Consider the following 27,992-nt stretch of genomic DNA (forward strand, 5'->3'; position numbering starts at 1 on the left):
CGAGGTCACCCTTGGAAAGCCTCTGCAGCAGGGCGCAGGCGGGAAAGCTTATGGCTGTTTCATGTGCTTAGCTCTTGGGCGACGAACACGCGGGTTTCATCCGAGGTACACATTCGAGCTACGGCCCTCAGGCTGATGGAAAGGCTGAGCATATGGGGTTTTGAGGCCGCCCAAGCTCTTCGCATGTACAGCATGCATAATATGCTCCAGTTAGCGTTACGGCGGTGATTTCAATCAGCGTTGGACCCTCCTTGCGCCTGCTCGAAGACTTTACGCAGCCAATTTCAACTGCTGCTGGTGTCTGCACTTCCTCCCTAGCGGTCCCATCCTACGTCTACATCAATTCCAAGAGCGACCAATCAAGAATATCCAAGAATATGGCGAACGCCAGCTCACTGACCAACACCACGCTTACGAGCGTCAACTCCACGCTCGCAAGCAACCTGACCCTTTGCGCGCACAAGGCTCTCTATCTAGCCCATGCTAGCAACAAAACCGTCGGCGCGATCTGGGCTGCGTCTTTCGTCATAGGGTCCTACTTCCCCGGCATCTACCTTGTCGCCTGCGCCGCATTCGGCTATTTTGACGACGCAGACCGCTACCACTTGTTCGGCAGCGTCGTGAGTCCACTGGCGACTGGATTCTTCGTGCTGACTTTGGTCAGTATCATCCTGGCCCAGCAGTGGGGAGATTACTGCAAAGCTGGGTCTAGTCACAAAAGTGACGCAGGAACGTGGGCGGTGCTGGCAATATTCGTGCTGGTTCCCCTTGTTGTTATGATTGTGCTCAGTGCTTCGGTCTTGGTGGGGAGTGTACATGGGATATGGAGCTCATACGGTCGACAGGTGCGATGGTGGCATCCGACACTGCGAGTGCGCTTGCTGCAACGACGACGCGCCAGGACTGCCTCTAAGAAGGATGGCGTTGCGGTTAGCGGTAGTTCTGCCCAACTCGCCAACGACGGGGTTTCAGAATCGCAGTATCAGCTCGCTAGCGTCGACGGCGCCTCTGCTGCAAGTCGCGAGCTTGAGGATGGGGCTGTCGGAGCTCACTATGGGGAACTTTTGTTTCCGCACATAAAGGACACCGCTGCTCCGCCGCAGTATACGCCGTAGTGAGGCGAGTGGCACGGTTACTACACGCAGACGCGGCTTTAGGTTCGTTAGGTTTGGACTTCGCCGGCACGTCCATGAGCTTGAGCTCTCGAACCTTTATGTCATTGGCGTTTGAGAGACTTCGAGCACGCATTCAGCTCAGATATGAATGCTGCTTCATGCACTGTGCTAAAATGCGCCACCACGCTCTGCGCGTGGAGGCTGAGCATTCGAGGCCGCTCCAGACTTCCAACTCCGCACAAGTGCGAACAATACATGCAGGTACTGCATAATGTACCGAGTCACACGATGCAGCGCCTCGCCCTTCCATCAGATCTTGTCAAAAGCTTGTTGCGGTGTAGTTATCTGGAGATAGTAGCCTCACGCAGCATCGCGAGCGTGTTCACTCGGATTTGACCTCTTCTTCCCAATACATATTACATGAGCGAAATAGGTAGCGGACCACGAGCTCTGCGGTAAGAATGGCTAACTCAACATCCCTCATCAACATCATCCAGTGCCAGCGTAGCCCTCTATGGACGGCCAACTACGATCGCACAAACATTCTCACCTTCTGGAGCATCTCAACCTTCATAGGCTGCTGGTTCCCCGGCTTCTTCACCCTCTGCTTCGCCATGGCCGCCTACAATAAATACACCGCTTCATCGAAACGTGTCCCACCGCCCCTTCTCGCTCTGCGACTTTTGCTAAGCGGGATCGGAAGTTCTCTCCTAGCCGTCTTCCTGCTTGTAGACTTCATTGGATATATACTAGCGACGCAGTATGCGTACTACTGTGACCCGATTTTTTTCGATTGGGGTGATCCTGTGTCACTATGGGTTTTACTGGCCATTGGTGTTTTGATACCGTTTGTTGTGATGATTCTGATGTGCGTGTACGTGGCGGTCGACAGTTTGGGGAGGTGGTGGGACCTCTATCGTCGCGACGCCGTCGGCGCCTGGCGGACGCGAAGGGGAGGACTATACTTGAGAGACTGGCAAATGCAGCCGGCATTGGACGACCAACAGAAACCTAAGTGGCAAAGCCGAAGTGAGAGAAGCTCTACCTCGAGTTTCGAACTGGAGAAGGCAGCGAGTGGCGTGGCCAGCAGGGAAGCCGTTCTGGTAAGTCGGTCACCGCTCACCAGCACGCGCGAGCTGCTTGCCAAAGGCGTTGCGGTGGTGAAACAGGCTGTCGAGCTTGACACCACGGGCGAGTATGCCGAGGCGTACCCATTATATGAGCAAGCACTCGACCTTCTCACGCTCGTTCTCTCCGACAAAAACGTGGATGAAAAGGCGAAGCTCACGCTCCAGCAAAAAGTGAATGAGTATAAAGAGCGCTTTGAGAAGCTGGAACGTTACTTGGCAGAGCGGGCGCGGACATGGGCCGCAAGGGATGAGCTTCGCGGTTTGCATACTCGCCTTGCGAAATCGAGTGGCGATGTGGCCATGGAGTCAAGGAACGACCTCCTCAGCCGCGCCGTCGATGTAGTTGGTACAGCTATCGAACAAGACACCGCGGGAAAGTACGAAAGTGCCTGTGAGCTTTACGGTCAAGCGCTCGAGCTCTTAGCGCTTGTGGTTGAAAGCGAGCCAGATGCGGAGATCCAGAACGAGATCGGGGGGAAAGCGAGAGAGTTCCGGCAGCGTGAGGAGAGGCTGAAGAAATTTGTGGCGGAGCAGAGCGTGCCCGTGCCTGAGACATCCGAGCAAGGTGAGTCTGAAGTGATAGGCGGTAGGGAGTCAGTATCAGATCCAGATTTGTAGGAAGGACATAGTTCATGTCAAATGCACAAGGGTTTCGACGTTGCTTGTAGTCCGAAAGGCATAGGGACATGGAGTGGGAGGAGACGTAGAGATTCCAGGTGCGTGTTGCGGTACGTTGTACACTGTGTCGTAGTAGTCTGTCTCCATCCTTGCTGCACAGATCAAACGGTGAGTCCATATCTTGCCGTTGACCATGCTTGAATATATCAACGGCTCCAACCGCCATCTCGTATGTACACAGTCACCGGAGTGCCCTCTAATCCTTTGCGTCGCTTAACCGTTCTTGTACGTTTGCCAGACTACACACCACGAGTTAGCATCATACAGCTCCGCCCACTGGCCGCGGAGCTCCTCACCTGCGATGCCGAACGGCATGAAGAAGCCCGTTGCTGAGGTTGTGTCAGTACTGCATCCCCTTCATCAGATGACACTTTCAGACGGCAGCATACCCATGTACGCCCAGTACCGGACGAAGAAGAAGCGTGTGAGCGGGTTGAAGGGGATGTTGCTTCGCGGGCCTTCGGGGTAGTGGTGTGGTGAAGAGAGCTGGGGGCGGGTGGTGTGGAAGCCGCGGCGGGCCATGGTGGTGGGGAGGCGCATGGCGGTTCGGGACAGCATCTACGACTACATCAGCAAGATATGGGGACGATGGTATGGTATACACACCTTTGCGGGTGAGAATGAAGCTGTACACTGCTGTGCTTGAAGCTTCACATTCAATGACAAGCATGGCAGGAGAGGTTGCGCGCGGGTGTTTCCGGAAGATGTCGGCCCGAAGCATGGAAGCTCAGCTCGCAGCTTGGCTGGACCGTCGCCAGCTTCCGCGACACACCCTTCCGCAGCACACCCCCCTCTCACCTCTCGCCCACCGCCATTGGCTCCTCTTCCACCGCACACAAGCTCCACGGAGCCCTCACATCCACCATGCAATCCCTCCGACAGCCTCTAACGCGTGCCCTCCGCTCCACCCTCTCCACCTCCATCACCCGTTCCGCCTATGCCTCCGTCGCGAACCCCACCGGCTATGCTTCCACCAACTCCAATCTCCGCCTAACGAGCGAAACGAAAGTGATTTTCCAAGGCTTCACCGGTCGCCAAGGTACCTTCCACGCCACGCAAGCGATCGAGTACGGCACCAAGGTTGTTGGCGGCACCAATCCCAAAAAGGCCGGCACCGAGCACCTTGGCTTGCCCGTGTTTGCGAACGTGAGAGAAGCGAAGCAGAAGACGAATGCAGATGCGAGCGCGATCTTCGTGCCGCCTCCGTTGGCGGCGAAGGGGATAGAGGAGGCTATTGAAGCAGAGATGGGACTGGTCGTGTGCATTACTGAGGGTATCCCGCAGCACGACATGGTGCGCATTACGGATATGTTGAAGACGCAGGATAAGACGAGGTTGGTGGGGCCGAATTGTCCTGGTATTATTGCGCCGGTGAGTACGAACTACACCCTCACCCAAGAAATGCAAGAGCTTGCAGTGCAAAGGCGGGGCTGCAGTGATGAAACAGTATTACACATGATAGGAAGAGTATGACCGGCCAACTACGGTCGGAGTGCTTAGAATTGGGAATCTCTCTGACAACACAGCTCCGTCCCCGCACTGCAGCTCAAGCAGCACGAACACTTCCTTGCAACCCAACTAACAATTTTGTTGTAGGGCCAATGTAAAATCGGCATCATGCCCGGCTTCATCCACAAACGCGGCCGCATCGGCATCGTCTCCCGCTCCGGCACGCTAACCTACGAAGCCGTCAATCAAACCACACAAGCCGGACTCGGCCAATCGCTGGTCGTAGGAATCGGCGGCGACCCCTTCTCAGGCACAAACTTCATCGACTGCCTACGCGTCTTCCTCGCCGACCCGGAAACGGACGGGATCATCATGATTGGCGAGATCGGCGGGAGCGCGGAAGAGGACGCCGCAGATTTCTTGAAGAGCGAGAATGTGGAGAATAAACCTGTTGTTAGTTTTATTGCGGGCATCAGTGCGCCGCCGGGAAGGAGAATGGGTCATGCTGGTGCGATTGTGAGTGGTGGGAAGGGTGGGGCGGATAGTAAGATTAGTGCGCTGCAGGCGGCGGGCGTGGTGGTGGAGAGGAGTCCGGCGAATTTGGGGAAGACGTTGAGGGAGGAGTTTGTGAAGCGGGATTTGCTATAGCGTAGTACGAATGTGAAGCTGGTGAGGGGATTGTGCGGCTGGTGAGGAGAGGAGAGGCACTGCATTTGCGGTGCGTTGATGAAGCGCGACTATTCCCAGCGAGCTGATGGTCTTTCATGTGTGTCTATAGTGTCGCTTTTGCATAGGCGTACCGGATAGCGACATAGCGTACGATAGATTGCGTTGCGATCGCCACCCAAAGTTCGCGCAGGCTTCGACATACCCGAATTCCTTTTCAACCTGGGTACCAAAAGACCCTGCGAACAGCGCTCTTGAGAGGTACGCTCATACTATCATGGCTGGAATGAGAGTGGGCGGCAAGAGGTATGGTGCTTTGAAGATTGACACAAGCTGCCCGGCTGCGGGGTAAATGCGTACCGGTTATGTGTGCTACAATAGTGGACGGTCGATTGGGAGGTATAAATCAAAGACTGCCGTTGTTACTGCACATTCAACCGGCTCCGAATCTTCCCTGAACATGTATATCTCGTTACCTAACGACCATCCTAGAATAAGTATTTAAAGTATCAGCAGTCGGTCACCAAGTCCCAAGACCAAACCTCACACAACACGGTTGTAAAACACCTTGTCTCCCTCTTGACCACATTCTATGGAAGGCAAAGTCTACGCCCTAACCGGCGCAACCGGCGGCATCGGCCTCGCCCTCGCCAAACTTCTCGCCTCCCGCGGCGCCAAAGTCAGTCTGGCCGACATATCCCAAGCTCAACTCGACAAGGCCGCCGAAGCCGTCAAACATGCCTCCACGGCAGACTACACCGACAGCATCTTCACGCAAACCTGCGATGTCCGGGACGCCTCGCAGATTCAAGCCTGGTTGAGATCGACGGTAGATAAGTTTGGGAAGCTGGACGGCGCGGCGAATTTGGCTGGTGTGTTCAGTCGAGCGAGTGTTGAGGAGCAGCAGTTGGGGGAGTGGGAGAGGGTGATTAGTATCAATCTGACTGTATGGGTGCATGCTGTTGCTTCATCCGCGGTTTCTGCCGCCCATGGATGCTGTTAGGGCCGTGTAATTGGGCTGACGGAGAGCATTGAGTAGGGCACGATGCTTTGTATACAAGCCGAGTTCGAAGTCTTGTCCAAAGGCGGGAGCATAGTAAACGCAACCTCTATCGCCGGTATTCGCGGCTCGGCTGGGTGTTTCGCTTACTGCGCCAGCAAACACGGTGTCGTGGGTCTGACACGCGTGGCCGCGCTCGAGGGGAAGGATAAAGGGATCCGGGTTAATGCCATTGCGCCAGGGTGCGTAACTGAGAGCCCAGACTCCCCGTTGTTGATTCGTGGAAGAACCTTGCTGACGGTTGGTTAGGTACGTCGACACAGCCATGCTTGATCAAGCGCTCGAGACGACCACGCCGGAGGATGCGGCAAAGGCGATCGGTGCTCTGCCCGTTCCGAGGAAGGCGGACCCGATGGAGGTGGCCAAGCTGATCGCGTTTCTGCTTAGTGATGAAGCGAGCTATATCACTGGGGCGATCTACTCAATCGATGGCGGAATGAATGTGTGATGGTACAGAAGGCGGAAGCCACCATTCCTGTGTGTTGGAGGCATTTTGCAACCGTAACACCACCGCTTCGAACGCTGCATTAACATCATGCCGGTGACGGGCGAGTGGCGGTAGTTAGCGCGCTCAGCCATTCACCTTCTCCATCAAGCTCACACCGTTTCTCACCACCCCAATAAGCCCACCCGTCTGCACAGTCTCGCTGCCCCCGCCACTGAGCCTGTACTCTATATCCGCCAGCCCTTCCAGCCAGCTCACACGGGTTTGGGCGGGGACATCGATCTCCGCGAGCTGCTCTCCCATTGCCGTCAAGATATCCGCCAACGCCAACCCTTTGGCTCGCTTCAGCGCGTTGATGGTAGACAGACACGATCCGACATTACTCGTTGTCAGTAGGGTTTGCAGGATAGTGTTAATATCTGCCGGATGCGGGGCGGCGATGCAGTCGTAGATCGTTTCCTGGGTTATGAGGTCCCGTTTGACGTCCTTGCTCTCCTTGACTGGCTGACCGGGGACATGGAGGGGCGTGGAGGAAGCATGGCAAGCTTGCAGAACGTTAAGGGCACGACGCATGTCTCCTTTGCTGAGGCTGACTAGACTGTCTACCGCATCGGGAGCGATGTTGACGCCTTCTTCCACGATGACTTTGTCGACGAGGTGGCGGATATCCGCGTCCTTGAGCGGGGAGAAACGGAAGCGGGTACATCGTGACAGTAGAGCCGGAGAGAGTTTGTGCGTGTAGTTTGCGATGATGCAGAAGCGGGTGTTGGCGGTGTACTTCTCCATGATTCTTCGAAGCGCCATTTGGGCTGTCGAAGTCATGGCATCGGCTTCGTCTAAGATGATAAGCTTGAAGTTTGCAATACTGTCTTGTTGCGTCTTGTCGAAGCTGCCGGCGAAGATCTGCTTAGTGGATGAGAAGGTCTTGATCTGCTCCCGTACGACTTCAATACCTCTATCGTCGGATGCATTGAGTTCGAGGACCATCTGACGCATGTTCCTGTTGCCGTAGATTCGGCGGGCCAATGCTAGGACTGTGCTGGTCTTGCCGGTGCCGGGTGGGCCATATAACAGCAGATGCGGTAGCCTGTTCGAGTCGACAAACTTGTTGATGGTTGCGAGGATGTCGTGATGCCCACTGACATCGGATAGAGATGCGGGACGGTACTTCTCAACCCATGGTAGGTTGTCCTCTGCTTCTATCGGTAGGTTTGCGGCGCTTCTTTTGCCCTTGGTGTCGGTGTTCGCAGCCGAAAATTGAATGTCAGATGTCACCTTTGGCGCATCTTCCATGTCAACATCATCTACATAGTCCGACATGGTTGCGTGTCGTCTTGTAGTGTGATATCTTATCGGCGCCACTTGACTGAGACGGTAGGTTGGGGACGCGTGTGGTACGCGTGAAGTGGTTGTACGGTTGGCCATTGCCGACCATGAGCGGGCATCGTCCCGCCAGCCGGAATCGCCAGAGGAGCTTCACATGGTTATGTAGGTGGTTGTTCACGTGTCCCGTTAATGACATTTCGAACAGATCGTTCACTAGCAACCCCATAGCTGGACGGGAGGAGGAACGCTCATGGTGGTGGTGCAGCGATGATGGTGGCATAGCTTAAGCGCACAAGACAGCACCTGCTGGTGCAGTACCGCCGGCATGGACGTCTTCCAGTCCGTATCCGGATACCTAACGAGGATGGTATCGACCGGCGACAGCACTACCAATGCCAGCGCCGCCAAGATGAAGATACTCCTACTGGACCGCGACACCGTTCCCATCGTCTCCGCCGCTACCACTCAATCCGCGCTTTTAAACCACTCCGTCTACCTTACCGATCGCCTGGACAACGCAGAGCGGGAGAAGATGCGCCATCTACGCTGCTTATGTTTCGTTCGGCCGTCTCCCGACAGTATACAAGCACTTATCGATGAGTTTCGAGAACCCAAGTACGGCGAGTATCACATCTGTATGCGCCTACCTGCCCGATCAAGTGCTGGAGTAGACTAGGCTTCTGACTGACACCAGACTTCAGCAACATAATCAAAAAGTCCTCTCTCGAGCGTCTCGCCGAAGCAGACGATCACGAGGTTGTTAAGAGCATAGTCGAGTACTTCGCAGACTTCATCGTAATCAACCCAGACCTCTGCAGCCTTCCGCTCCCGACACGCATATTCAGTTCGTCCGCGGATGCGTGGAACCACGACAGCTTGACAAGGACGACGGAGGGCGTGCTTGCGTTGCTGCTGAGTCTGAAGAAGAAGCCGTTGATACGGTATGAAAGGAACAGCGTGCTGTGTCGCAAGCTGGCGACGGAGGTGCGGTATGCCATGACGCAAGAGGAGCAGCTGTTCGACTTCCGGCGGCCGGATACGCCTCCCATATTACTGCTTGTGGACCGCAGAGACGACCCCATTACGCCACTCCTAACACAGTGGACGTATCAAGCGATGGTTCACGAGCTGATGGGTATCGAGAATGGAAGAGTCAACCTGAGTGATGTGCCAGATGTACGACCGGAGTTTAAGGTGCGTTACAATGTACTCGCAAAACATTAAAAGACCGGCCATTAACAGGTGTTACAGGAGATCGTTATATCACAAGATCAAGACCCCTTCTTCTCCAAGAACCTCTATCTCAACTTCGGTGATCTAGGTCAGAACGCCAAAGACTACGTCGAGCAATTCGCCGCCAAACAAGCCGACGGCAAGAAACTGGAAAGCATCGAAGACATGAAACGCTTCGTGGAAGAGTATCCCGAATTCCGCCGTCTTTCCGGTAACGTCACCAAACACGTCACGCTCGTGACAGAGCTCAGCCGACGCGTGGAGACGGATCATCTCCTCGATGTCTCCGAGCTCGAACAGAGTTTAGCATGCAACGACAACCACACGCTTGACGTGAAGACGTTACAGCAAATGATCCAGAACCCAGCGATACCGCCAGCGAACAAACTGCGGTTGGTTGCAATCTACGCGCTTCGATACGCCAATCACGCGAGTAATCACACGCCCGCCCTGATGGATCTCCTCGCTGTCGCAGGCGGCGTGAGCAGATATCGCATTAACCTCATCCCGAAACTCCTAGCCTACGCTTCAAGCGTGCACGCAGCTTCTACGGAAGGCGCACCAATGCCAGCTCTCTTCCAACCAGCGCAGAACATCTTTTCCGAAGCGCGGTCAAGGATTAACCGCGGTTTACGTGGCGTTGAGAACGTGTATACGCAGCATTCGCCACGCCTGGAAAACACATTGCAGGACTTGATCAAAGGGAGACTATCGATGACGGCGTATCCGTTCGTCGACGGCGGCGGACAGACGAGGGACAAACCGCAAGATGTCATTGTCTTTATGGTTGGGGGAGCGACGTACGAGGAGGCGAAGATGGTGGCGCAGATTAATGCAACCTCGCCTGGCGTGCGCGTGGTGCTGGGGGGAACAGATGTGTTGAATAGTGCGAGGTTTCTGGATGAGGTGGAGGAGGCGGTGGATACGTGGCCGGAGCCTAGCGCTGGTACGGCGGCGGGGAGGTTAAGGCAGGCGGGCAGTAGGCCTTAGAACATCCACCACAAAGAGAGGTGTGGTCGACGTGCAACGAGGCTATTAAACCTCGCCATCATCGAAATATAATTACCATGAAGCCTTGAGCGACTTCATCAAAGCCGGCAGCACCTGCGTCTCGGTATAATTCCATATCAAGCTTGAATCCTGGCTCATCCACGCCGCCCCCGTCCAAAACGTGTTACTCGTCCCTTGCAATCCGTACAAATCCCCGTAGAACCCCGCTTCAATATCATCCGCAGAGACATACAAACGGAAGGGGCAGTGATTGCTAAAGTACAGAAACTCCGGTGTATCGGCCGGAAAGACACCGGCGTTCTGCAGCGTCTCGATCTGGCTCACGATTACATCTTGAGCGCTTGCATTTGAAACGGGCGACAAGGTACCCGCGTAGATCGCATACTGATGCTCCAGACCCGTCGGCTGGATCGTGAAGATACCGGGCAAATTCTGCAGGTGGAAGGGCGTGTTAGTGCCGATGTTGGTGTAGAATTCGGTGGGATCGATCCCGGAGTGTTGCACGACCGAAGCGTAGTAGCCGCGAGATTGGAATTTGCTGAATGTCGACCGCTCCTTGTCGGTGAGATCGAACGCGGACAAGACGTCGAGGGTAGGTGGGATGGCGACGACGAGGCGTTTGGCTGGAATGGCTTGGATGCCGTTGGCGGTTTGCACGGTGAGAGTGACTCCGTCGCGGCCATGGCGATCCATTTTGATGGCTTGGGAGCTGTAGAGCACGTCTTGGCCCAGGACGGAGGCGGCGCTGGTGTAGAGGTCTTGGGTGTTGCCGCTGGCCACGACAAGAAATCCTTGTAGCGCTGATTGCACGAGGGATAGATCGACGGCTTTTAGGAGCTGTACGGTCGGCATTGTCCAGATATCGCCGTCGTTCTGAACGATTTGGTTAATAAGCTGCATGATAGCTCCGATGCCGTACTTGTTGACGAAGTCGCCAAAAGGCTCCAGAAGCTCGGCTGGCACAGGATCTGGGAGAAAGTAGCCGGCTTGCAGGTATGAGTAATTGGTTGCGAGAATGTTGGCATAGGTTGCAAAGGCAGCGCCGACTTCAGCATCGGTTGGGGGAACGAAAGAGGGCACAGTTTTGCCCGTGTCGAAGTCGTAGTAGAGCGTGGAGTAATCGTACGCGCCAGGGCTCGACATAGGCACCCCAAGGCGAGCGGCATAGCTCAGAACCACTGAGATTTTGTGGAAATCTGCCACGCCCATATTGAGCTTGGTGCCGGTTGTCTTGTCCACTGAAAGCGGTCAGATTGGCTTTGCAAGGTAAAGTAACGGCCACGTACCGTAGGTGTCCGCGTGCCCTCCCAGCACCACATCCTTCTCAATTACAACCACGCTAACATTTATATCATTGAGCCTCACTGCCGCATATGTGCCCGCAGAGCCACCGCCAATGACTGCCACATCGCGGTAGATAACATCTGGCCCATGGCCGTGCGAAGAGTGTGCTCCAGGAAATGCGAGCACTCCCGAGAAAGAGAAGGCGAGGACACCGAAAGTCGCGGCCTTGAGCATATTGGCTAAAGCAGGTAAGAGACAAGACTCCAAGATGTGCAAGTACCGCGAAGACCCTCAGGTATCGAAAGGGGGTTTATTTGCCATGGAGGAATAATGAAAGCCATACTCACCTTACTTATACAGCTGAAAGTTGTCGAACGACACCGCCAAGATGCGGGCGATTTCCTCGCCATGATGTATACAGGATGGGGAGGGGCTGATGTTGGAGCGTATGGGTGAAGATGCCTTCCAGGTGGACCCGAAAAGGCATAACCAGAAGAGCCTGGATAGAGGTAAGGTCAAAACGCAGTCACCGCGATGTGGACCAGCAGAAACACCGTGCTAAACCGAGACAGAGGGACGCCTGACTGCGTAAGCACCATGATATGCAGGGTATGAAGGATTAATGGGTCCCTGCTCCGTGGCTGCAGGTATAGTTCTACAGCGGACACTAACAAGCGAGCTGCAAGCTCTCACGCTAGGGCACATCAACTATGCGGAGCAATTAGCTGATTGAGTAAGAGGGCGTTGCCAGCTTCAGGTGTCGGTTGTACCAAACGGTGGGAACGGTAGGTTATGCCGTTTGGCAAGTGTGGTGGTAAAAAGGCTCCCTTGGCGCCGGAGTTTGCCCGCAGCGGTAAGGAAAAGGACGGCTTGTGGAACCAAGCAAATACGGTTCATGTCGCGCAAGGCGCCATGGCTTTTGCTATGGTACCGGTCGGGTCGACTAAAGAATCCCCGTCACGCTCGCTTCCGTAGTAGGTGTCTTTCGTAGCGTCGGTACTGGCCTCACATTAACTTCATCCCTTTGACGCTCTTCCACTCCATAAGCAAGCTTGACAAGAATGCAAGCACAGCGCATGCAATCGGCAGAATAACCGCCGCTGTCACAGCCTTGTCATAAGCCACCAACACCGCTGGTAGTTGCTGTGCTGATATGATGGAGCGGAGCTGCGTGGCGCCGGCATAGACGATAGACTGAGGGTTGACACTGGGTGCATCCCGAGCCACTTGCTTAACCAATGTATTGGTGAAAACATTCTCAGCAATTGACACCGAGAGCGCCGCCAAGCGTGTTAAAGAATATGGCCTGTGCATTGTTGGGACGGGCGTCAGCTCTGTCTCTGTTACTCGCGGGTAGCCTTTACTCTTAGCTGTGCTTACCACGGCGTTGCCAATCGGCATATCCCGCTTCGAAAGCACAACTTTCGTGGCAGTGAATGGTATCTTAGCGGCTAGTGTTAGCGCTACACACGTAAAGTCCACGTCCTAGGCATGTTGTTCTTAGTTGCACGCATGAGCCCATGCCGAAGCCCGCCACAATCTCATAGCCAATCCAGTGGCTTTCTGACGTGCTCACCTTGAGAGTGTAAAGCAGTCCGGCGCCAACTGCGAACAAGCTGATTCCGAACCACATTGGAGGATTGTAGTATCCCACCGTAGTGGTGATGCCGCCTGCGGCGATGGATGCTACCGTCATGCTGACCAGGTACGGGATCATGTGTATCCCGCTTACTTTGGCGGACACCCCTTTTACGGCCTGGAAGTAGAAAGGCAGATCTGTCTCGAAACTGTCAGTACCAAGTCTGCAAAGGCCAAAATGACATTGCTCGACTTGCAGTATAGGTGTGTATACAAAGCCATCTAAAGCGTGTCATGTCAGCGATGTTGTAAGACAGCGGGTAAGAGCCTCGTGCCCTTCGGTTACGCACCGCCAGAAATGCGGAGAATAGTGCACAAGCACCGACAGTGCGCTGGCGCAGGTGAATTCTAGGTGGCATTGTCGCGCGGTCCCCAAGGAAAGCTTGGGTGATGCAGAACACGGTGATCAGAAGGCCAAATCCAAGGAGGCAGTCCCAGACTCTGCTGTCGTGCCATGGATACTGGACGCCGCCCTACTGTAAAGCCAACAAGAGGCAGACAATCGCAGCAATCAGCAGGACGGCTCCGACGAAGTCGATCTGCTTTAGCTTGTCTTTCAGCGCCATACTCTTGTACTGCAGCAGTGGCTCGGAGAAGAAGGAGAGGACCGTCAAGGCTGCTGCCCCGCCGAATGGTACGTTTATCCAGAAACACTCCAAGGGCAGAATCGTTAGCAATGTCTTTACACTAAGCAGGCATCGTACCCTCTGGTCACATACCCAACGCCAGGTCAGATGACTGTCTGTGAATGCGCCTCCAAGAATGGGTCCGACGACTGAAGCTATTCCGAACATCGATGACACGATGCCAAGATACATGGGCCTGGATTTCAGTGAAATGGCGTAGGCCAGTATAGTCATGCCGCCGCTGAAGATGGCCACGGCGCCAACCCCAGCGACCGCGCGACCCACGATGAACATCTTCGAGCTTATGGCAGTGGCGCAGAGTATCGAGCCGACTGCATATGGTCAGTGGGCGCTTCAGGTGAATGGGTTTCGGGAGCGGCATACCTTCGAAGACGATCAACGCACTCAGCCATACCCATTTGACGGAGAAGTAAGCGTTCACCTTGCCAAAGGAGGGCTGCAAAGCGGTGGTCGTCAGAAGGTAGCTGGAGCTGTACCAGCCCACATCTTTGAGGGAGTCAAATGTTGTAGCTGAGAGAGTTTGGTCGTGAGCACCACACTTGAGACCTTTTGGGGTGTTGCACATACTGATCCGTGGGCTTGCTGTTGCGATGATAGTATTATCGAGCGTAATGACAAACGTAGCGAGGCACAGCCCAAGGGTCAGGAAGGCAAGCTTCACGCCGCTTACATAGGCGGAATCGTCTTCAGACTCCTCGTCTAGCTCAATGTTGGCACTTGCTTCGCCGGCATCGTTGTCACGAGCCTTCTCTGATCCCACCTGCGATACTGTCCGCTCGTCAATCTCCGCGTGACTCTTAGTCGTCGTAGAAGCGGCGTTCTAGGTGGGCTGCGCATTCTTGGCTTCGGCCGTGGTGCTCGCTGTCGTTGGTGACTTACTCTTCGTTCGCTTGAAGAACGACATGGTGGTGGTGAGGACAACACAGCATCTAGCAGAGGTTGAAGTGACGAGAGAGTAGTGGGAGCTTTGATGGGGGGAAGCGGTGCATAGGACCCCATCGCGCGGGTAACCCTGAGGCATGCATCTTGTGAATGGGCAGGCAGTATGCACACAGCTTCACCTGCCTGGTGACCCAATTCCAAGCTTACCGCAGCGGCGGTAGCATGCCGGGCATGTGCTACACCTGGGTTGCTGGTTGAGCAAAGCGTGCTGCAGGTCACTATCTGCTCTTCGCGTCAGCTTGTGCTGCCTACGTATTGCACAGGTTGAATAGTCAAGCACGCATTTGCTCAGACTGGGCATTGTTTTGGGTACAGTATGCTCTCTTACCCCGAAAGGTCCAACCATGGATCCCGACCGTAGCTCTAACGCTCTCCACTCGGGGTCCGCTCCTCCCGCGCCGCAAACGCAGCCGCGGCGCCACGAGCGGGTGGCAGGGTGGGATACAGCCTAAGATTGAGCTTGACACGCTTGCGTGTAAGGGGAGGTGGACGACATGCGACGAGACATGCAAGGGTCTTCCAGCTCGACACCCGCTTTCGTACTCAGCCAAAATTTGCTCTAGGGTGGATGAAGTGTTCACAAAGGTTCACCACCTGAGCATACGCTTGCCCTGTCGCGTAGGTCTCTAAGCTGAGTCTGTGACTGAATGGTCGCCTGAGAGGCCATCGAATGCTCCTGCGCCCATAGATTTCCGCAGTCCGTAAGAGAGTGCGCTCTCCCTCCCGAGTGTCATGAACAACCTTGCACGCTAGCCGCTCTCTTTAACTATGGGCGGCGTGGCTGACGCCCGACAAGAACTCGAAGTTCAGGCATGGTTGAAGTGTTTTGCTAATGTGGAGACAATGCGGAACTTACATCACAGGCCGGTAAAGCGACAGGATGCGGCCTCCATGCCCGAACAGTATGGCCTTGTGATGCAGGGCCGCAGTGAGACACTAGGCGAGGGCTGCTCCTTCACAATCAGTCAATCCATGGGTAATCCCAGGTGACAGGTTTCGCTACTGACCGACCCTTCAGGCGACGGCTTCGGCAGTTGGTGTTCTCTTGAAGTCTTACGAGAAGGCGTTGCATCGCCGGGACTCTCTGTGGACTCGGGCGCCATCTCAAGCTGCAGCTGCCGCATTAACAGCTTACCGACTGGCCTCTACGGCGTCCAGTCATATGTGCAAGGACCTGTCAGCTTTGCCACGCAACCAAACACCAACATGCCGGAAGAGGCGAGGTGTTTCATGCTTCACCTCCGTACCCGTCTGCGATTATGGTCACTGCTCATATCTGCATTTGCCGGACAGGCTCGATTGTCCAGAGTCCTCGCACTCGGATCGAGGCGTCGCGAGAGCCTTCGCAGTGAAACAGAACGCAGGTAACTACACACAAAGTATGTTGGCCGTGACGGTAAGATTAAAGCCGTCAATACCTCCCTCGAGCAGGAGGGATAAAAGTGTTACAGGACGCCGCTTCCTCGCATCTTCCAGCACATTCTTCTTTGCCAGCATCCGTCTCTTTGCTATCTATCCATTGTCCGAATATCTCCTCTCTAGCCCTCTAGAACCCATCATGGCGAATCTGACAACCACTATCATGGGTATGGTCACAGCCCCCGCAGTCACCTCCGAAGCCTTCTACCGGCTGGTGACGGATCCAAGCCCGTCACTCCTTGTGACTGCCGTTCTGGGGGCACTCATTGTGCTGGGCTTCCTGTCGTTCAAGTCTAGGGGTAGTGAGAAGGTTCTTCCAGGCGTGCCAGAACTCAAGGGAATTCCCATCTTAGGGGCTGCACCGATCTATCGTGAGTCTCTGTCATTTAGTCTGCATGTTTCATCTCATACTGACTGCGGCTATAAGTCAAGCATGGTATGCCAGAACTGCTGGGAAGACTTATTGCCATGGGGCCGGACGGCATCTCATACGCCAATGTGGTCGACAACATCCTCGTTTCTGTTCACGATCCAGACATGGTCAAAGAAGTGCATTCGTTCCCGGACGATGTCGCCTCAAGAGAGGGCGCCGAAGGCAAGATGAGTTGGTCACCGTTCTGGACTCTACGACGCCTCATCGGCAACTCCTTGTTCAACTACGTAGGGCCGGAAGTCAGCCACCAGCGAAACGTCTTCATACGAGAGTAACTATAACACGCTCTCGCCGCTGGAGGCGTTGCTAAGCTGTGTGCAGGTTCAACAAGGACAAGGCCAATGCAGAGAAGGTGGAAACCATTGTTCGCATTGCTCAGACCCACGCAGATGCGTTGACCTGCGATGTCGACTCCGCGGACAGTATGTATTGCTTTTCTACAGTCTGACGTGCCACCGCTGACGGCACATGCAACAAAGTACCTGATATCAGATATTCTGCGGACAATTCCGCCATTGCTTTTTGGGGAGAGACATTGTACGGAAATCCTCACCGTCATGCAAGCCTTCCGCAAACCCGGCCCGTGTGTCTCGAACACAGCTGACTGTCCTACGCATGGTTGTAGGTAGGAGGGAAAGTACTTGAATTGTCTGAGCACATTATCACTCTCGCTGGCAACCCATGGTGCGTGCTTCTTGGGCACTAAGCTTCGCGTACTGCTCACAAATTGCTGAACCCTCGATCTGTCGGTTTCAGGCCATCCGTATGGTACTCGTTCCAACTCTTCTTCATGATGGTCACCCCTGGCGAGCCAACTCGCTCAGAGGCCGCCCTCCGACTCAAGGTCGGTAAGGTCGTCGAGGGCAACGTCACGAAACTTGAAGAGTACGAGCGCAACAATCCTGAGGCGCCCTTGAAGACCATTTGCAATCTCTCCGTGATGTCTGGCGGTGCGAAGACCGGTACGCAAGCGCTCAAGCATAAGCCGTAATAGTGTCGGAGCCATGCCGATGGTGCTAATCAAGGCTCGTAGGGCCATTGTCGAAGTTCGCTTCGGAGTTTACCAACCTCAATCTCTTCGGTAAATACGCGAACACATGGTCGGCGCTCTAGCTCATTCTTTCTAGGTGGCCGCCACAGCATTGGGTTGAACGTCACTTGGTCGCTCATCGAGCTTGACAAGCATCCAGAATGCCTGACAAAGCTTATGGCTGAAATCCATTCCGTTGACACGACCGACTTCACCTCTGTCAACTCGAAGATGCCGTATCTCGACGCCATTATAATGGAGCTCAACCGACTTCACCCAACTGTACATGCCACTGTTCGCGTCGTCAACAAGGAGACAAGGCTCACCTCGAGCAAGAGAATTCCCGTCGTGCTCAAGCCAGGCATGTTGATTTACCTCTCGTATTTCTACCTCCATACCGCGGAGAAGTTCTGGGGCTCGAACTCCATGGAATTCGACCCTCAGCGATTTGTAGGCGGTGATTGGAAGGAATCACCATTCATGTCCTTCGGCTATGGGCCGCGAAACTGCGCAAGTCTACGTTATAATGTTGTGGAGTGAGGTGGAGCTGACCTCTGCCAGGTCGGATACAAATTCGCCGTTCTCGCTGCCAAAGTCTACCTTGTCACTCTGTTGAAGACGTATAAACTCGACGTACGGGACCATGATGTAAGTGCAGCAAGTGCGGTGTGATTTGGATTGTTTGAGACACAGCTGACTCTCCTACTCTTCAATCTACAGCACGAAATGAAACTTGGTACTCTACTCGAGACGCAGAAGCCAGTTGCTGTCAAAGTTACTCGCCGAGGTTGAGGCGCGATGACATGCGGGCTGGCATGGCTGAAGGATAGAGTGTCGGAGTTACTCCCTACATTGGCTGGCTACGAGGGCATGGGTACTGAACTCTGCGTCGCCTCACCGGTAGATGGTTATAGCGAGAACAGAGGGGTCCGCTCAATCCTCCACACAAGCACCTCAGTGTACCCCTGATGTCAAAAGATGGTCGGCGTGCCACACCTTGCACGCCTGCATAACGAACCACAACCGATTCGCTCAACGACGATCAGCTCACGACTGTGGTTACACCGCTGCACATAGCCCGTGCACCTTTCAGATATTCTTATTGAGTCCTCTTCACAGAGTGACACAGTTCTGCGTTGATATGACAGCGAAGAGCACCATGTACACCCTTTCGGACATAGTAAGAGAACCGTGCTCGTGGGATCTGACATATAAGCGACTACTTTGTTCCTGTGTATTCGTGTACATGAAGATGGTCAGGGCGAATCGTTCTCCAATACCATTCGCTACAGGTCAGCGTACCGTTGCCGACAGGGCACCTTATGAGCTCCTTACGCTTACAGGGCACACATGACCGCGTCATGGCAGAAGTTCGCACCGTATTGTCTATTTAAGCTCGATCGTTTACGTCCAGGCGCGGGTGTATATTCGTCCTTAAAAGGGATGGTCCCATGTGTAGCCGGACATCCAGCCCATCCATCTATGCTAAAGACATCTTAGAGATCTATTATCGAAGGGAAGGTGGAGCACAATGTAAGCTCATAATGCTTCGGCAAGATAGGACCACTCTTCCTGCCGATCGTGCTCAAACACCGCCCTTCGCCTATGCTAGCCCCGCCCAAACGTCGTCCTCTTCAGGCGTCAGAGGCAGAGGCTTCCCTTTCACGCCAAGCCGACAACTGAGTTCGTTGGAGATCCAAGCTGACAGCAGTGCCACACTAGCGCGAGAGTTGTGGCCAGTCTTTGGGATGGTCAGATAGATGGATCCGACATGACTGGTACTTGCAAGTACGCTTCGGAAGTCTTCAATACTCAGAGCGTACACTTCTCCGTGGATGGTAGGATCGATTGATGGCTTGCTTGCGGCAGCGAAGAGGCCTAGCGTAGTCAGCACCGTATGGTAAGATGACATACCAGACGTACCATTGAAGTCCGGCTCGGGTATCTCGAGGGTCGGAGTTGTGTTTTCTGAGTCACTAAGGCGACGCTCATCTTTCCTGTGTTTCAATGAGTGCAGGCGCCGGGTTGAACGGACCTGAAGCAGACGATGGTACTGTTCTTCATCTTCGGGATCCTCAAGAGTAGCCTCGAATGCTTTGTCGATGTCGCGCCGGTACAGTAACATGGAGAGATTACGGCGGTTGAGGAAGTCGGTAGCACGAGAAGCGAGAGTGTCGAACTCGTCGTCTCGAAGTTTGAGCCACTCTTCAGTGCTGCATGCCAGCCCTACCAGCTTCAGCGTATCGCAATCTGCTGCCCGGAGCTGTTTCGATCTGTCATTGCCGCGGTCGTTGCGTCGGTATACTAGACAGATCAGGTGTTTGACCTTGGTGGCCCGTTGGTTTGGCAGAGCTTTGTTCAACGGTTGCTGCCGCAGAAGATTCGCCGTATGCTGTAAGCATCTCTGAACTTCAAGTTGGGCTCTCAAGAGCGACACCTTGTAGAGCAGTGCGTCAAGGAGGTCGTCGGGGCCGTCTACATCCCATAGCTCCTGTGCAAAGCTACTGAGCATCTGCTCGATGTGGAGAATCCGCTCAGTAGACATGCTGGACCGGTTCGGAAACGACGTGCAAGCAGAGTCACGATGGTGGTATCGTTCTACCCAAAAAGATGATCAAAGTAGCTGATCCTCTCTTGAAGCAAGTCAATAGTAGCAGACTGCTGCTGGGGCAAGCGGCAGGCATGCTCGCATCCTGAACGTCCGTGGGTCAGGCGGAATCGCGTTCAGCACTTGAAGCAGCTAGCGGTAGTGAACAGCAGGATCAAAAGAGTCCCGAGTCAGCTAGGTTCGTCAGCTATCATCAGCGACTACGAAGACACTGCCCTCTTTGCATCCGAAGGATTACTTAGGCAACACGGCGGAACGGGTAAACGACGCACTTGCTGCACTTTGCGAGAGATGTGGTAGGTCTCCAAGCATCCACGAGCTCGCAGTAGTGTAGACACTATGGAATGAGAAGCAAAATCCATCGTAGCCACGCCAGGGTAGTAGCCACATGGGGATCTCTAACCATGCAAAGAGGCTGCTGGGCGCCCTACCGTTTGAAGAAAGTTGGGCCTTCATCATCCCATACGGTGTCCTCTCTGACCAGTGCGGGCAGCCCTGCTAAGCGTAAAACATTTCACAAACTGATTGCTTTTATCAGCAGGTCTGGGAGCGTTCAAGCTAAGCAACTGACCTGCCTCTCAACATGATAGCACCGCTTGATTGGAGGTGCTGTATGCTTGAGCGGGAATAGTATCCAGCTGGTATATCATACCAACACAGTGGTGCAGTAGGACAATGCATGCCGGCGCCATGCGAGGTCGGCAAGACCGTGTTGTAGAGTGGTACTGGGCTTACCGCTCGCCTAGGTCAGCCTCCGTATGCCCAAAACGGTAGCAATCGGCTTAAGGCCGTTCTATGTGCCGGCGGGCAGAGGGAAGATCGCAGTGCATAGACTGTGCCGTTGTGCCTTTCCCGAGGTTTGTCATTCGTGCCGTCAGCCTCGCGTCTTGCCTAGCCGGCTCCGACAGGAACAGGGTTCGGCGCGTGCAGCGGGAGCGCATGCATGTCACTTAGCAAATCGTAAGTGGTGGCCCGAGCAGTGCATCTACAGCACGCTGAGAGACATGCTGAGAGTCGAGTTGAGGAACGACAGAACATCGCAGAAAGCGCAGGATGTGAGACCCACTCATGCGTCTGGTGCGACGTGCCTTAGTACGGCTGGGCGCACAGGGGTGGCAGCGCAAGCTCATGCACTGTAGCATAGGGACGATTGTAGCCCGTTTCGTCAAGCATGGGACGTTGGTGCTTGGAGACGACCGGAATCTCGGGTGTCTACCTGCGGGATCGAGTACATCCGTAAGCGGGTTCGAGAGTAGGAGTAAGCGGGCAGGGTGGCAGGGAAGGCAAAGATTGGATAGCATGAGTAGACCATGCGAAAGGGAGTAAGCAACAGGATGTGCGGGGGACCTGGGGAAGCTGACGTTCCTTCTCGCCTTTGCGGGCCGGTGCTGCGCCGTGCAAGTCGACGGCAGATCTTAGCTCGCCTCCACCGCACAACATTAGAGGTAGGTTTCGTTCATGTGTCCGAACAAGACATTCATATCGACAGCTAGGTCCTGGTAAAGCCTAAACCATTGTAATATCATGCGTAAAACGCAATACGTAAGCTATACTATCTCACCTGAAGACGGTGCTGAAGACGCAAGTGGTCCACAGTCTCCGGGTCCCAAGGACTAGTACTAGTGACATCCAATATGTAGCAACTCAAAACGTCGCTTAAAGGGCGACTTCCAAGCACAGTAATCAAGCGAAGGGCACATGGGCCGCAAGAGGCTGATTGAGGGACCTACAAGGAGGAGGGATCTTGTGAGGTAGTGCAATGACTACACCAACACCTTGTACAGTTGCAAGATGCAAGACAGCATGATGACTCGTATGCTACCAACGCTGAGGGGCGGTGCCTTCATGGCCCAGACTGACACTCGTGCACATGAGACCAACCCGCACGACACTCCGTTTTGTTGTAGCAGCTAACCGCACCTTACAGATGCGGAGGCACCTGGTGTGCTACACTGGAAATGGTTGGCCGACAGAATATGCGACGCACGCCTTCCGTCCCAGCGCCACTCCCTATGTTACCACATAAGTCGGTTTTTGCTGCTGTTACCGTGCTTACTCTCTTTTGTATGCTTCGCCTCGCACTCCCTGGCTAGCTCATCAACCTCACTGTTGTATAGTCTATCATTTGGCGCTCACGGTACTTACGCTCCGTGTCGACCCAACGCCACGTGAAGTCGTTACTCTCCTAGTACCCGGCTCGTGTTCGAACCTCCTCAACCTGGCTATGGTCCTTTCCAAAGGCTTCTGCTTACACTGGAGCATACCTACACGACTTGCATGCAAGCGGCCGGCCGAGTGCTATGCTATCACTGTTCTTGCGTAGCCCGCATTACGACGCATACCTCGAGCAAAAGGATTGGGTGGCAAACGCTTTTGATTGGCGATACAGACTGGTATTCCGGAGCACAGGCTATGTCTGGCAAAGCTCGCTTCGTCCAGCGCGCCGCCCAAGTTCCGCTTTACTGACCCTCCCCCGGCTGGATTTGGCATGGCGAGGCGGCTGCCTACGACGAGATTCTGATGATGGCAGAGCTGGCAGCAGGGCGGAAACTGCTTCATTCGTGCACTTACCTTTGACGCCATCACCCCCGACGCTCGGCTCGTTATGTGATATGCTGCGCTGTGTCTTAGCAGCTTTCTCCGGCTTACTCTACTGTCCCTCTGCAGCTCTAGGAGCTTGCGGTTTATCCTCGACCTCGCTGTCCCCTATATGAATCAAACGTCAGCCATTGCCCTTTCGCTCAAAAGAGGATTCCATGGCCGATCATTCTCGTCCGTGGAATCCACACAGCTTCCTTTGCCTAGACGAACCCATTCCACAAACGAGGCGAGACGCTCCGTAACTTGTGCTGATGTCCGGCTTTCGGCTCGCAGTACAGCCCTTAGATTGTCGACGACTTCTCGACACGTTCAATATGAGCCTTCCATGGTGTCGAAATAAAGGGCTCCAAGAGCGGAGACTAAGAGAAGTCGTCAGTGATATTCGTGATCAGTAGTCAACTCGATCCTGGAGAGTGTGCGTGCTCGCGCGGTACTCCCGACACAACTGGTGTGGCAGCAACGGATCGTCGAGGATGGTCTCAAGCAGCGGCAGAAGGGCCGCCCAGTCTTCCTTGTCGAAGAGCACGCTGACTGCTGCATTCTGTTCTGCGCAGAATTTATTGATGTCGACACTGGGGTACACCTGTCCGGACACGTCTACCCTTGTGCTCACGCTGGAGCCCTCGCTTTGGCAGAGGTGGTTGCGAAGAAAAAGTCATGGCTCTCATTCGAGGAGCGGTGACACCGCCAAGCTCATTCGTAGAGCGCCAACGCTGCGAATAGGGAAGGCATGATGGTACGGTTGATGGGAAGCAAGCCAACAAGACAACGCGCCACGGTTCACGCTTGGTCATTATACCACGAGGATGAGCCCGCCGTGACGATGATAGCGGCGGGCACGGACGCGGAGACAGTGTATGGACGCTGAAGTGCAGACGTGATATGACGGCCGAAAATGAGGACGGAGGATGGGACGGGAAGGTGCGACAAACGAAGAAGAAGAGGAGACGGAGAAGCAGGACAAACAGCATAACACTCTCACTTGCATATAGCGGCTCATGGTTGAAGGGCCTGTGCAACACTGCTGCTTAGCTAGAGGCTTGCAGAAGCTGAAGGTAGTGGACTGCTTCGTTGCTACATGTGCCATGCTTCCAGCCGAGACCCAAGGCTTAGCCACTTGCGCTCAGCGTCCGAATCCTGGGATTACAGACGAGGTTCAAGAGACTGCCGCCAGCATGATGTTCACACCACTCTGCCGTACCTTGCCCTTTTAAGGTAGCCTTACTTATGTGTCTACGAAACAGGCTTCGCTAGCAGAAAAAAAGTCGTAGGAACAGCCTACAAGAAATGCTAAGGACTACACAAGCCGATTAAAACCAGTCCTGTACAAGGTACATGGGTTAGGCATCAAGATCGTTGTCTTCTCGGAGGTGACATATTTCCTACGAAGAGTTTTCCGGGGCGACGAGGCAGAGAAGATACTGTAGATAGGATGAGGAGAGCGAACTCATTTCAATCCTCTCGGGATCGGGATGTGGCCCCGGTGTAACCGGAAAGTGCAGCCATTGGCTCGCTTGGGTACACCTGCCTGCGAAGATATTTGTACAGAACATTCCTACTCATAGTAGATCACGACAGCCAAGAACTCCAAACGAGGCAAGAATCTGACATGTCGCAATGCGTAATCTGAACATTATCAAGGAGGTTGATGTAGCCGTCCAAGATGTCTCAGGTTTGGGACATGATCTCCAAGGGACCGTGATAGCATCTGGACCGACCAAGGCCAACCCCACGATAACGTTGAGACATCTGAGCCAAGACGCAGTGACTGTGGACTCAGCGCAGACTATAGCTGTCTGGGATGCTGACCCTTCAGCTCAATTAAGGAGCCTTCACTGTTTCGCAGACTCGCGAACGATAACTCTAGTACTCGCCAACGGAGACATCATTACTGTTCGCCAGGAACCTCTACCTGGCGAGGAACAGATAGAGATTGTCGGGTCCGTTGACGCTGGCATTTTGGTGGCGTCATGGAGTCCGGACGACGAGTTACTTGCCATTGCCACCAATGCGGGGACGTTGCTCGTCATGACAAGAGACTTTGAGCTGACCGCTAATGTAACACTTGCAGCGGACGACGTCGAGGTATCCGATCATGTCTCTGTGGGTTGGGGTAAGAAGGAGACCCAGTTCAAAGGTCGTGGCGCAGCGAAGACATTGCGTGATCCAACTATGCCGGAGCATGTCGATGAAGGCAAGCTTAGCCCGCTCGACGACGGTCGTGTAGCGCTTTCCTGGAGAGGTGACGGACAGTATTTTGCCATGAACTCAATACTCGAAGGCGCGAGCCGCAGGCGTCTTGTAAGGGTCTATAGCCGCGAAGGGGTGCTCGAAAGTGTATCAGAGCCCGTAGATGGGTTGGAGGGTGCACTTAGCTGGAAGCCCAGTGGACAAGTACTAGCGGGCATACAGCGACTCGACGACCGTCTAAAGGTAGTCTTTTTCGAACGCAACGGTCTCCGTCATGGAGAGTTCGATCTCCGCCTTAGCAAGGAGGAAGCAGAGGTACTGAGGAGCAGCGTTACGCTGAGCTGGAACAGTGACTCTTCGGTGCTTGCGGTGAATCTGATCGACAGAATTCAGCTTTGGACCGTGGGCAACTACCATTGGTACTTGAAGCAAGAGGTCCGCTTCGCGCTAAATGAGCACGGTGATATGACGCATCTGGGTATGAAGTGGCATCCAGAGAAAGCTTTGGATTTGGCATGTTACAACAACACAGACGTCAGGCTCATTAGCTGTTCATTTGCTATCGCGCGTGGCTCTGTAACACCGCCCAATGATCATGGGCTTGTGGCGGTGATTGATGGGAAACGGCTAAAGATCACGCCTCTACGATATGCGAACGTGCCACCGCCGATGGCATTCGACGAGCTTGAGCTTCATGAACCAGCCGCAGAGGTGTCGTTCGACAGTACCGGAACGACAATCATTGTCCGTCATGGCAACGGAGAAGTCTCGGAATGGTCTTGCGATTATAGTCGTAAACCTGTCAAGAAGGCTACACTGCTGCGCCGGAATCACGATTCGACGAATTCGCATTCTTCGAGTAACACTGACCGGTTACTCACCGGCGAGCGGGTTATGCTATCTGAGAACGGACTCCTTAGTATCAGTGGCTCGAACAATCTCCGCATACCCGGCTGCACCTCGTACCTTGTGACAGATACCCACCTTATCTTCACCACCAGCAACCATTTGGTGAAATTCGTTCATGTTCGGCGTGATGGCAGCCTCGAAGTCCCACCTGACGAGCCGGAGAAGGACGAGCGGTGTCGCAGCATCGAGCGAGGAGCGAAGATTGTTACGGTAATGCCCAGTACGTCCTCACTGGTGCTACAGATGCCGCGTGGAAACCTCGAGACAGTCTATCCTAGAGCACTTATACTCTCAGCTGTTAGGGCGTGTATCAAGAACAGGGACTACAAGAAGGCATTCATGACCTGCAGGACGCATCGTGTAGACATGAACATCCTCCACGATCATGCGCCAGCTCAGTTCATGGCACACGTGCCTCTGTTCCTGAAGCAGATCAGGAAACCCGAGTACATCGATCTGTTCCTAAGCTCCTTGTCAGCCGAGGACGTTGCGGAGACGATATATAAGGAGACACTGAAATCTGAACCGGAGCAGACGGTTTTAAATGGTGACGCGGCGAACAGCATGGAAATGCATGCCTTCCTAAGAGCACATTCGAAAGTGAACAATATTTGCGAAGCTTTCCTGCACGAATTTAGAAAGCAAACATCTCCGTCACTGCAGAACATCGTCACCGCTTATGTCTGCAAAAGTCCGCCAGATCTGGAAGCTGGGCTGGCTCTTGTTTCAGATTTGCGTACCCAAGGTACTCAAGAAGAGGTGGAGGCTGCCGTGGAACACATCTGCTTCTTAGCAGACGTCAATCAGCTGTACGATACCGCCCTCGGACTGTATGACCTTGATGTTGCTTTACTTGTAGCTCAACAGTCCCAGAAAGACCCGCGAGAGTATCTGCCATACCTGCAAAGCTTGCGCGACATGTCGCCGTTGCGGCAGCGATTGGCCATCGACAACGACCTCAAGAGATACTTGAAAGCGTTGTCGCACCTATATGCGGCCGATGCGTTTGACGAGCTCAAGGTCTACATGGTCAAGCATGAGCTGTACGGAGCAGCAATTGAGTTGTACCGGTATGATGTTAGCAAAGTGGCTGAGCTTATGCGTTTGTACGGCGACTCCATGAGCGCTCGCAACCGCTTTAAGGAAGCTGGCATTGCGTACGAGTTCGTGCACGACTATGCTTCTGCGTACCAAGCGTATCGTTCGTCAAGCTTATGGCAGGAATGCCTTGCCGCAGCGGCGTTGGTGCCGGTGAGCGAAGAGGAGCTGGCTACCCTAGCAAGAGATCTATCAGCAAGCCTTGAGGAGGCAAAAAACTTCAAAGCTGCAGCTACGGTACATCTTGACTATTTGGATGATGTCGACTCTGCGGTCAGATTTCTGTGCAAGGCATTCCAATTCCCCGAAGCAATTAGGTTGGTGGCACATCGTCGTCGATCGGAGCTCTTACGGTCTTCAATAGATCCAGGTCTTGTCGAAGTCTCTGCAAGCGTGACCGAGATGTTGGCTGAAATGAGGACGCAGCTTGCTGCGCAAGTGCCTCGCATACGCGATTTGCGGCAGAAGAAGGCTGAAGACCCTATAGCCTTTATTGACGGTGCTGACGGTGGCGATGAGGACATCCCAGATAACCTCTCTCTTGCTCCAACCGATGCCTCGACCACAGGAACTTTCATGACTCGGTACACTAACCGGAGCACTGGCACACTTGCCACAAACGCCACGAGGAAGACTTCAAAGAACCGGCGAAGAGAGGAGCGTAAGCGGGCCAGAGGTAAGAAGGGGACCGTATATGAAGAGGAGTATCTTGTAAACTCCATAATGCGGCTTGTAGAGCGACTCAACTCGACTGTGGAAGACGTCCAAAGGCTTGTAGAGGGCCTGATGCGGCGAGCCATGCGAGAGCGTGCCGTCGCGGTCGAGACGGCCATGCAAGAGGCTTTGGAGGTATGTAAGAAGAGCCTGGACGAGGTGTTCCCATCCGAAGAGCGTAAGAAGGACGAGATGATCGAGCAGGCCGTGAATGGAGAGGACCAGAGTCGTCCGTGGGGAGGGCAGGGTATCCTTTGGGATGCGCTCAATGCATCCGGACACAGTCACGAGCGCCCACTGCTCAAGGCCATGGAACGCCTGTGCTTACTATCTTGACGTCCTTCACGCTCGACTGCTTGTATCGAT

The 27,992-nt window shown here is 54.3% G+C and overlaps 18 protein-coding genes across 18 annotated transcripts; 12 read left to right on the forward strand and 6 right to left on the reverse strand.

Annotated features, from left to right (window-relative positions):
• Positions 1 to 39: 39 nt before the first annotated feature.
• On the forward strand, positions 40 to 1,166 carry BAUCODRAFT_436086 (uncharacterized protein). Its single transcript, XM_007677422.1, has one exon. The coding sequence runs from the start codon at positions 378 to 380 to the stop codon at positions 1,113 to 1,115; it is 738 nt and encodes a 245-aa protein (XP_007675612.1). The 5' UTR covers positions 40 to 377; the 3' UTR covers positions 1,116 to 1,166.
• On the reverse strand, positions 1,166 to 1,474 carry BAUCODRAFT_436060 (uncharacterized protein). The gene has a single exon (XM_007677423.1). It carries the CDS (start codon positions 1,370 to 1,372, stop codon positions 1,217 to 1,219), a length of 156 nt encoding a protein of 51 aa, XP_007675613.1. The 5' UTR covers positions 1,373 to 1,474; the 3' UTR covers positions 1,166 to 1,216.
• Positions 1,475 to 1,576: 102 nt separating this feature from the next.
• BAUCODRAFT_23431 (uncharacterized protein) lies at positions 1,577 to 2,863 on the forward strand (the record flags this gene model as incomplete). Its single annotated transcript, XM_007676926.1, has 1 exon — positions 1,577 to 2,863. The coding sequence occupies one exon, from the start codon at positions 1,577 to 1,579 to the stop codon at positions 2,861 to 2,863; it is 1,287 nt and encodes a 428-aa protein (XP_007675116.1).
• Positions 2,864 to 2,986: 123 nt separating this feature from the next.
• On the reverse strand, positions 2,987 to 3,552 carry BAUCODRAFT_32778 (uncharacterized protein). Its single transcript, XM_007676986.1, has 4 exons — positions 3,530 to 3,552; positions 3,313 to 3,481; positions 3,220 to 3,252; positions 2,987 to 3,162 (listed from the first exon to the last, which is right to left on the reverse strand). The coding sequence occupies exons 2-4, from the start codon at positions 3,479 to 3,481 to the stop codon at positions 3,137 to 3,139; spliced, it is 228 nt and encodes a 75-aa protein (XP_007675176.1). The 5' UTR covers positions 3,530 to 3,552; the 3' UTR covers positions 2,987 to 3,136.
• A 235-nt stretch (positions 3,553 to 3,787) lies between these two features.
• BAUCODRAFT_147215 (uncharacterized protein) lies at positions 3,788 to 5,020 on the forward strand (the record flags this gene model as incomplete). Its single annotated transcript, XM_007677424.1, has 2 exons — positions 3,788 to 4,294; positions 4,520 to 5,020. 2 exons carry the CDS (start codon positions 3,788 to 3,790, stop codon positions 5,018 to 5,020), a joined length of 1,008 nt encoding a protein of 335 aa, XP_007675614.1.
• Positions 5,021 to 5,238: 218 nt separating this feature from the next.
• Positions 5,239 to 6,608, forward strand: BAUCODRAFT_436239 (uncharacterized protein). The gene is made up of 3 exons (XM_007677425.1): positions 5,239 to 5,984; positions 6,078 to 6,280; positions 6,348 to 6,608. Exons 1-3 carry the CDS (start codon positions 5,631 to 5,633, stop codon positions 6,544 to 6,546), a joined length of 756 nt encoding a protein of 251 aa, XP_007675615.1. The 5' UTR covers positions 5,239 to 5,630; the 3' UTR covers positions 6,547 to 6,608.
• A 61-nt stretch (positions 6,609 to 6,669) lies between these two features.
• Positions 6,670 to 7,863, reverse strand: BAUCODRAFT_147217 (uncharacterized protein; the record flags this gene model as incomplete). Its single annotated transcript, XM_007677426.1, has 1 exon — positions 6,670 to 7,863. One exon carries the CDS (start codon positions 7,861 to 7,863, stop codon positions 6,670 to 6,672), a length of 1,194 nt encoding a protein of 397 aa, XP_007675616.1.
• A 292-nt stretch (positions 7,864 to 8,155) lies between these two features.
• BAUCODRAFT_32783 (uncharacterized protein) lies at positions 8,156 to 10,271 on the forward strand. The gene is made up of 3 exons (XM_007676987.1): positions 8,156 to 8,504; positions 8,564 to 9,063; positions 9,121 to 10,271. Exons 1-3 carry the CDS (start codon positions 8,195 to 8,197, stop codon positions 10,090 to 10,092), a joined length of 1,782 nt encoding a protein of 593 aa, XP_007675177.1. The 5' UTR covers positions 8,156 to 8,194; the 3' UTR covers positions 10,093 to 10,271.
• Positions 10,272 to 10,276: 5 nt separating this feature from the next.
• Positions 10,277 to 11,631, reverse strand: BAUCODRAFT_23436 (uncharacterized protein; the record flags this gene model as incomplete). The annotated part of the gene is made up of 3 exons (XM_007676927.1): positions 10,277 to 10,319; positions 10,346 to 11,351; positions 11,400 to 11,631. 3 exons carry the CDS (start codon positions 11,629 to 11,631, stop codon positions 10,277 to 10,279), a joined length of 1,281 nt encoding a protein of 426 aa, XP_007675117.1.
• A 771-nt stretch (positions 11,632 to 12,402) lies between these two features.
• BAUCODRAFT_121559 (uncharacterized protein) lies at positions 12,403 to 14,681 on the reverse strand (the record flags this gene model as incomplete). Its single annotated transcript, XM_007677427.1, has 9 exons — positions 12,403 to 12,848; positions 12,910 to 13,173; positions 13,233 to 13,257; positions 13,326 to 13,508; positions 13,536 to 13,688; positions 13,755 to 13,993; positions 14,046 to 14,192; positions 14,250 to 14,442; positions 14,562 to 14,681. The coding sequence occupies 9 exons, from the start codon at positions 14,679 to 14,681 to the stop codon at positions 12,403 to 12,405; spliced, it is 1,770 nt and encodes a 589-aa protein (XP_007675617.1).
• Positions 14,682 to 15,820: 1,139 nt separating this feature from the next.
• BAUCODRAFT_32787 (uncharacterized protein) lies at positions 15,821 to 16,100 on the forward strand. Its single transcript, XM_007676988.1, has one exon. It carries the CDS (start codon positions 15,831 to 15,833, stop codon positions 15,990 to 15,992), a length of 162 nt encoding a protein of 53 aa, XP_007675178.1. The 5' UTR covers positions 15,821 to 15,830; the 3' UTR covers positions 15,993 to 16,100.
• Positions 16,101 to 16,212: 112 nt separating this feature from the next.
• BAUCODRAFT_106297 (uncharacterized protein) lies at positions 16,213 to 18,644 on the forward strand (the record flags this gene model as incomplete). The annotated part of the gene is made up of 10 exons (XM_007677428.1): positions 16,213 to 16,414; positions 16,471 to 16,747; positions 16,798 to 16,898; positions 16,956 to 17,059; positions 17,102 to 17,160; positions 17,233 to 17,438; positions 17,510 to 17,557; positions 17,604 to 18,016; positions 18,068 to 18,154; positions 18,227 to 18,644. 10 exons carry the CDS (start codon positions 16,213 to 16,215, stop codon positions 18,296 to 18,298), a joined length of 1,569 nt encoding a protein of 522 aa, XP_007675618.1. The 3' UTR covers positions 18,299 to 18,644.
• Positions 18,645 to 18,984: 340 nt separating this feature from the next.
• On the reverse strand, positions 18,985 to 20,254 carry BAUCODRAFT_436465 (uncharacterized protein). The gene is made up of 2 exons (XM_007677429.1): positions 19,430 to 20,254; positions 18,985 to 19,384 (listed from the first exon to the last, which is right to left on the reverse strand). The coding sequence occupies exons 1-2, from the start codon at positions 20,049 to 20,051 to the stop codon at positions 19,110 to 19,112; spliced, it is 897 nt and encodes a 298-aa protein (XP_007675619.1). The 5' UTR covers positions 20,052 to 20,254; the 3' UTR covers positions 18,985 to 19,109.
• Positions 20,255 to 20,749: 495 nt separating this feature from the next.
• On the forward strand, positions 20,750 to 21,266 carry BAUCODRAFT_436496 (uncharacterized protein). Its single transcript, XM_007677430.1, has one exon. The coding sequence runs from the start codon at positions 20,873 to 20,875 to the stop codon at positions 21,251 to 21,253; it is 381 nt and encodes a 126-aa protein (XP_007675620.1). The 5' UTR covers positions 20,750 to 20,872; the 3' UTR covers positions 21,254 to 21,266.
• Positions 21,267 to 22,034: 768 nt separating this feature from the next.
• BAUCODRAFT_32790 (uncharacterized protein) lies at positions 22,035 to 22,650 on the forward strand. Its single transcript, XM_007676989.1, has 2 exons — positions 22,035 to 22,178; positions 22,232 to 22,650. Exons 1-2 carry the CDS (start codon positions 22,073 to 22,075, stop codon positions 22,435 to 22,437), a joined length of 312 nt encoding a protein of 103 aa, XP_007675179.1. The 5' UTR covers positions 22,035 to 22,072; the 3' UTR covers positions 22,438 to 22,650.
• A 358-nt stretch (positions 22,651 to 23,008) lies between these two features.
• BAUCODRAFT_436504 (uncharacterized protein) lies at positions 23,009 to 23,479 on the forward strand. The gene has a single exon (XM_007677431.1). The coding sequence runs from the start codon at positions 23,189 to 23,191 to the stop codon at positions 23,447 to 23,449; it is 261 nt and encodes an 86-aa protein (XP_007675621.1). The 5' UTR covers positions 23,009 to 23,188; the 3' UTR covers positions 23,450 to 23,479.
• Positions 23,480 to 23,705: 226 nt separating this feature from the next.
• BAUCODRAFT_32791 (uncharacterized protein) lies at positions 23,706 to 23,992 on the forward strand. Its single transcript, XM_007676990.1, has one exon. It carries the CDS (start codon positions 23,714 to 23,716, stop codon positions 23,927 to 23,929), a length of 216 nt encoding a protein of 71 aa, XP_007675180.1. The 5' UTR covers positions 23,706 to 23,713; the 3' UTR covers positions 23,930 to 23,992.
• Positions 23,993 to 24,413: 421 nt separating this feature from the next.
• On the forward strand, positions 24,414 to 27,953 carry BAUCODRAFT_46874 (uncharacterized protein; the record flags this gene model as incomplete). Its single annotated transcript, XM_007677154.1, has 1 exon — positions 24,414 to 27,953. A coding segment is annotated over one exon (3,540 nt), but the record flags the coding sequence as incomplete, so codon positions are not given.
• Positions 27,954 to 27,992: the final 39 nt, after the last annotated feature.

The sequence above is a fragment of the Baudoinia panamericana genome (assembly GCF_000338955.1).
Source record: "Baudoinia panamericana UAMH 10762 unplaced genomic scaffold BAUCOscaffold_5, whole genome shotgun sequence".
In the NCBI taxonomy this organism is placed as follows: Eukaryota; Fungi; Ascomycota; class Dothideomycetes; order Mycosphaerellales; family Teratosphaeriaceae; genus Baudoinia; species Baudoinia panamericana.

What these genes read in the sequence shown, in the direction of transcription:
- BAUCODRAFT_436086 (XM_007677422.1), top strand. Translation starts at nt 378, where the DNA reads ATGGCGAACGCCAGCTCACTGACCAACACCACGCTTACGAGCGTCAAC.
- BAUCODRAFT_436060 (XM_007677423.1), bottom strand. Translation starts at nt 1,372, where the DNA reads ATGTATTGTTCGCACTTGTGCGGAGTTGGAAGTCTGGAGCGGCCTCGA.
- BAUCODRAFT_32778 (XM_007676986.1), bottom strand. Translation starts at nt 3,481, where the DNA reads ATGCTGTCCCGAACCGCCATGCGCCTCCCCACCACCATGGCCCGCCGC. An exon ending in CCGGTACTGGGCGTACATGG is followed by an intron (nt 3,253 to 3,312) that starts GTATGCTGCCGT and finishes ACACAACCTCAG; the next exon opens with CAACGGGCTTCTTCATGCCG. An exon ending in CATGCCGTTCGGCATCGCAG is followed by an intron (nt 3,163 to 3,219) that starts GTGAGGAGCTCC and finishes CGTGGTGTGTAG; the next exon opens with TCTGGCAAACGTACAAGAAC.
- BAUCODRAFT_436239 (XM_007677425.1), top strand. Translation starts at nt 5,631, where the DNA reads ATGGAAGGCAAAGTCTACGCCCTAACCGGCGCAACCGGCGGCATCGGC. An exon ending in TGATTAGTATCAATCTGACT is followed by an intron (nt 5,985 to 6,077) that starts GTATGGGTGCAT and finishes AGCATTGAGTAG; the next exon opens with GGCACGATGCTTTGTATACA. An exon ending in GTTAATGCCATTGCGCCAGG is followed by an intron (nt 6,281 to 6,347) that starts GTGCGTAACTGA and finishes ACGGTTGGTTAG; the next exon opens with GTACGTCGACACAGCCATGC.
- BAUCODRAFT_32783 (XM_007676987.1), top strand. Translation starts at nt 8,195, where the DNA reads ATGGACGTCTTCCAGTCCGTATCCGGATACCTAACGAGGATGGTATCG. An exon ending in GTACGGCGAGTATCACATCT is followed by an intron (nt 8,505 to 8,563) that starts GTATGCGCCTAC and finishes GACTGACACCAG; the next exon opens with ACTTCAGCAACATAATCAAA. An exon ending in ATGTACGACCGGAGTTTAAG is followed by an intron (nt 9,064 to 9,120) that starts GTGCGTTACAAT and finishes CAGGTGTTACAG; the next exon opens with GAGATCGTTATATCACAAGA.
- BAUCODRAFT_32787 (XM_007676988.1), top strand. Translation starts at nt 15,831, where the DNA reads ATGCCGGAAGAGGCGAGGTGTTTCATGCTTCACCTCCGTACCCGTCTG.
- BAUCODRAFT_436465 (XM_007677429.1), bottom strand. Translation starts at nt 20,051, where the DNA reads ATGTCTACTGAGCGGATTCTCCACATCGAGCAGATGCTCAGTAGCTTT. An exon ending in ACCCGAGCCGGACTTCAATG is followed by an intron (nt 19,385 to 19,429) that starts GTACGTCTGGTA and finishes TGACTACGCTAG; the next exon opens with GCCTCTTCGCTGCCGCAAGC.
- BAUCODRAFT_436496 (XM_007677430.1), top strand. Translation starts at nt 20,873, where the DNA reads ATGCCCAAAACGGTAGCAATCGGCTTAAGGCCGTTCTATGTGCCGGCG.
- BAUCODRAFT_32790 (XM_007676989.1), top strand. Translation starts at nt 22,073, where the DNA reads ATGGTTGGCCGACAGAATATGCGACGCACGCCTTCCGTCCCAGCGCCA. An exon ending in TACCGTGCTTACTCTCTTTT is followed by an intron (nt 22,179 to 22,231) that starts GTATGCTTCGCC and finishes ACTGTTGTATAG; the next exon opens with TCTATCATTTGGCGCTCACG.
- BAUCODRAFT_436504 (XM_007677431.1), top strand. Translation starts at nt 23,189, where the DNA reads ATGGTCTCAAGCAGCGGCAGAAGGGCCGCCCAGTCTTCCTTGTCGAAG.
- BAUCODRAFT_32791 (XM_007676990.1), top strand. Translation starts at nt 23,714, where the DNA reads ATGGTTGAAGGGCCTGTGCAACACTGCTGCTTAGCTAGAGGCTTGCAG.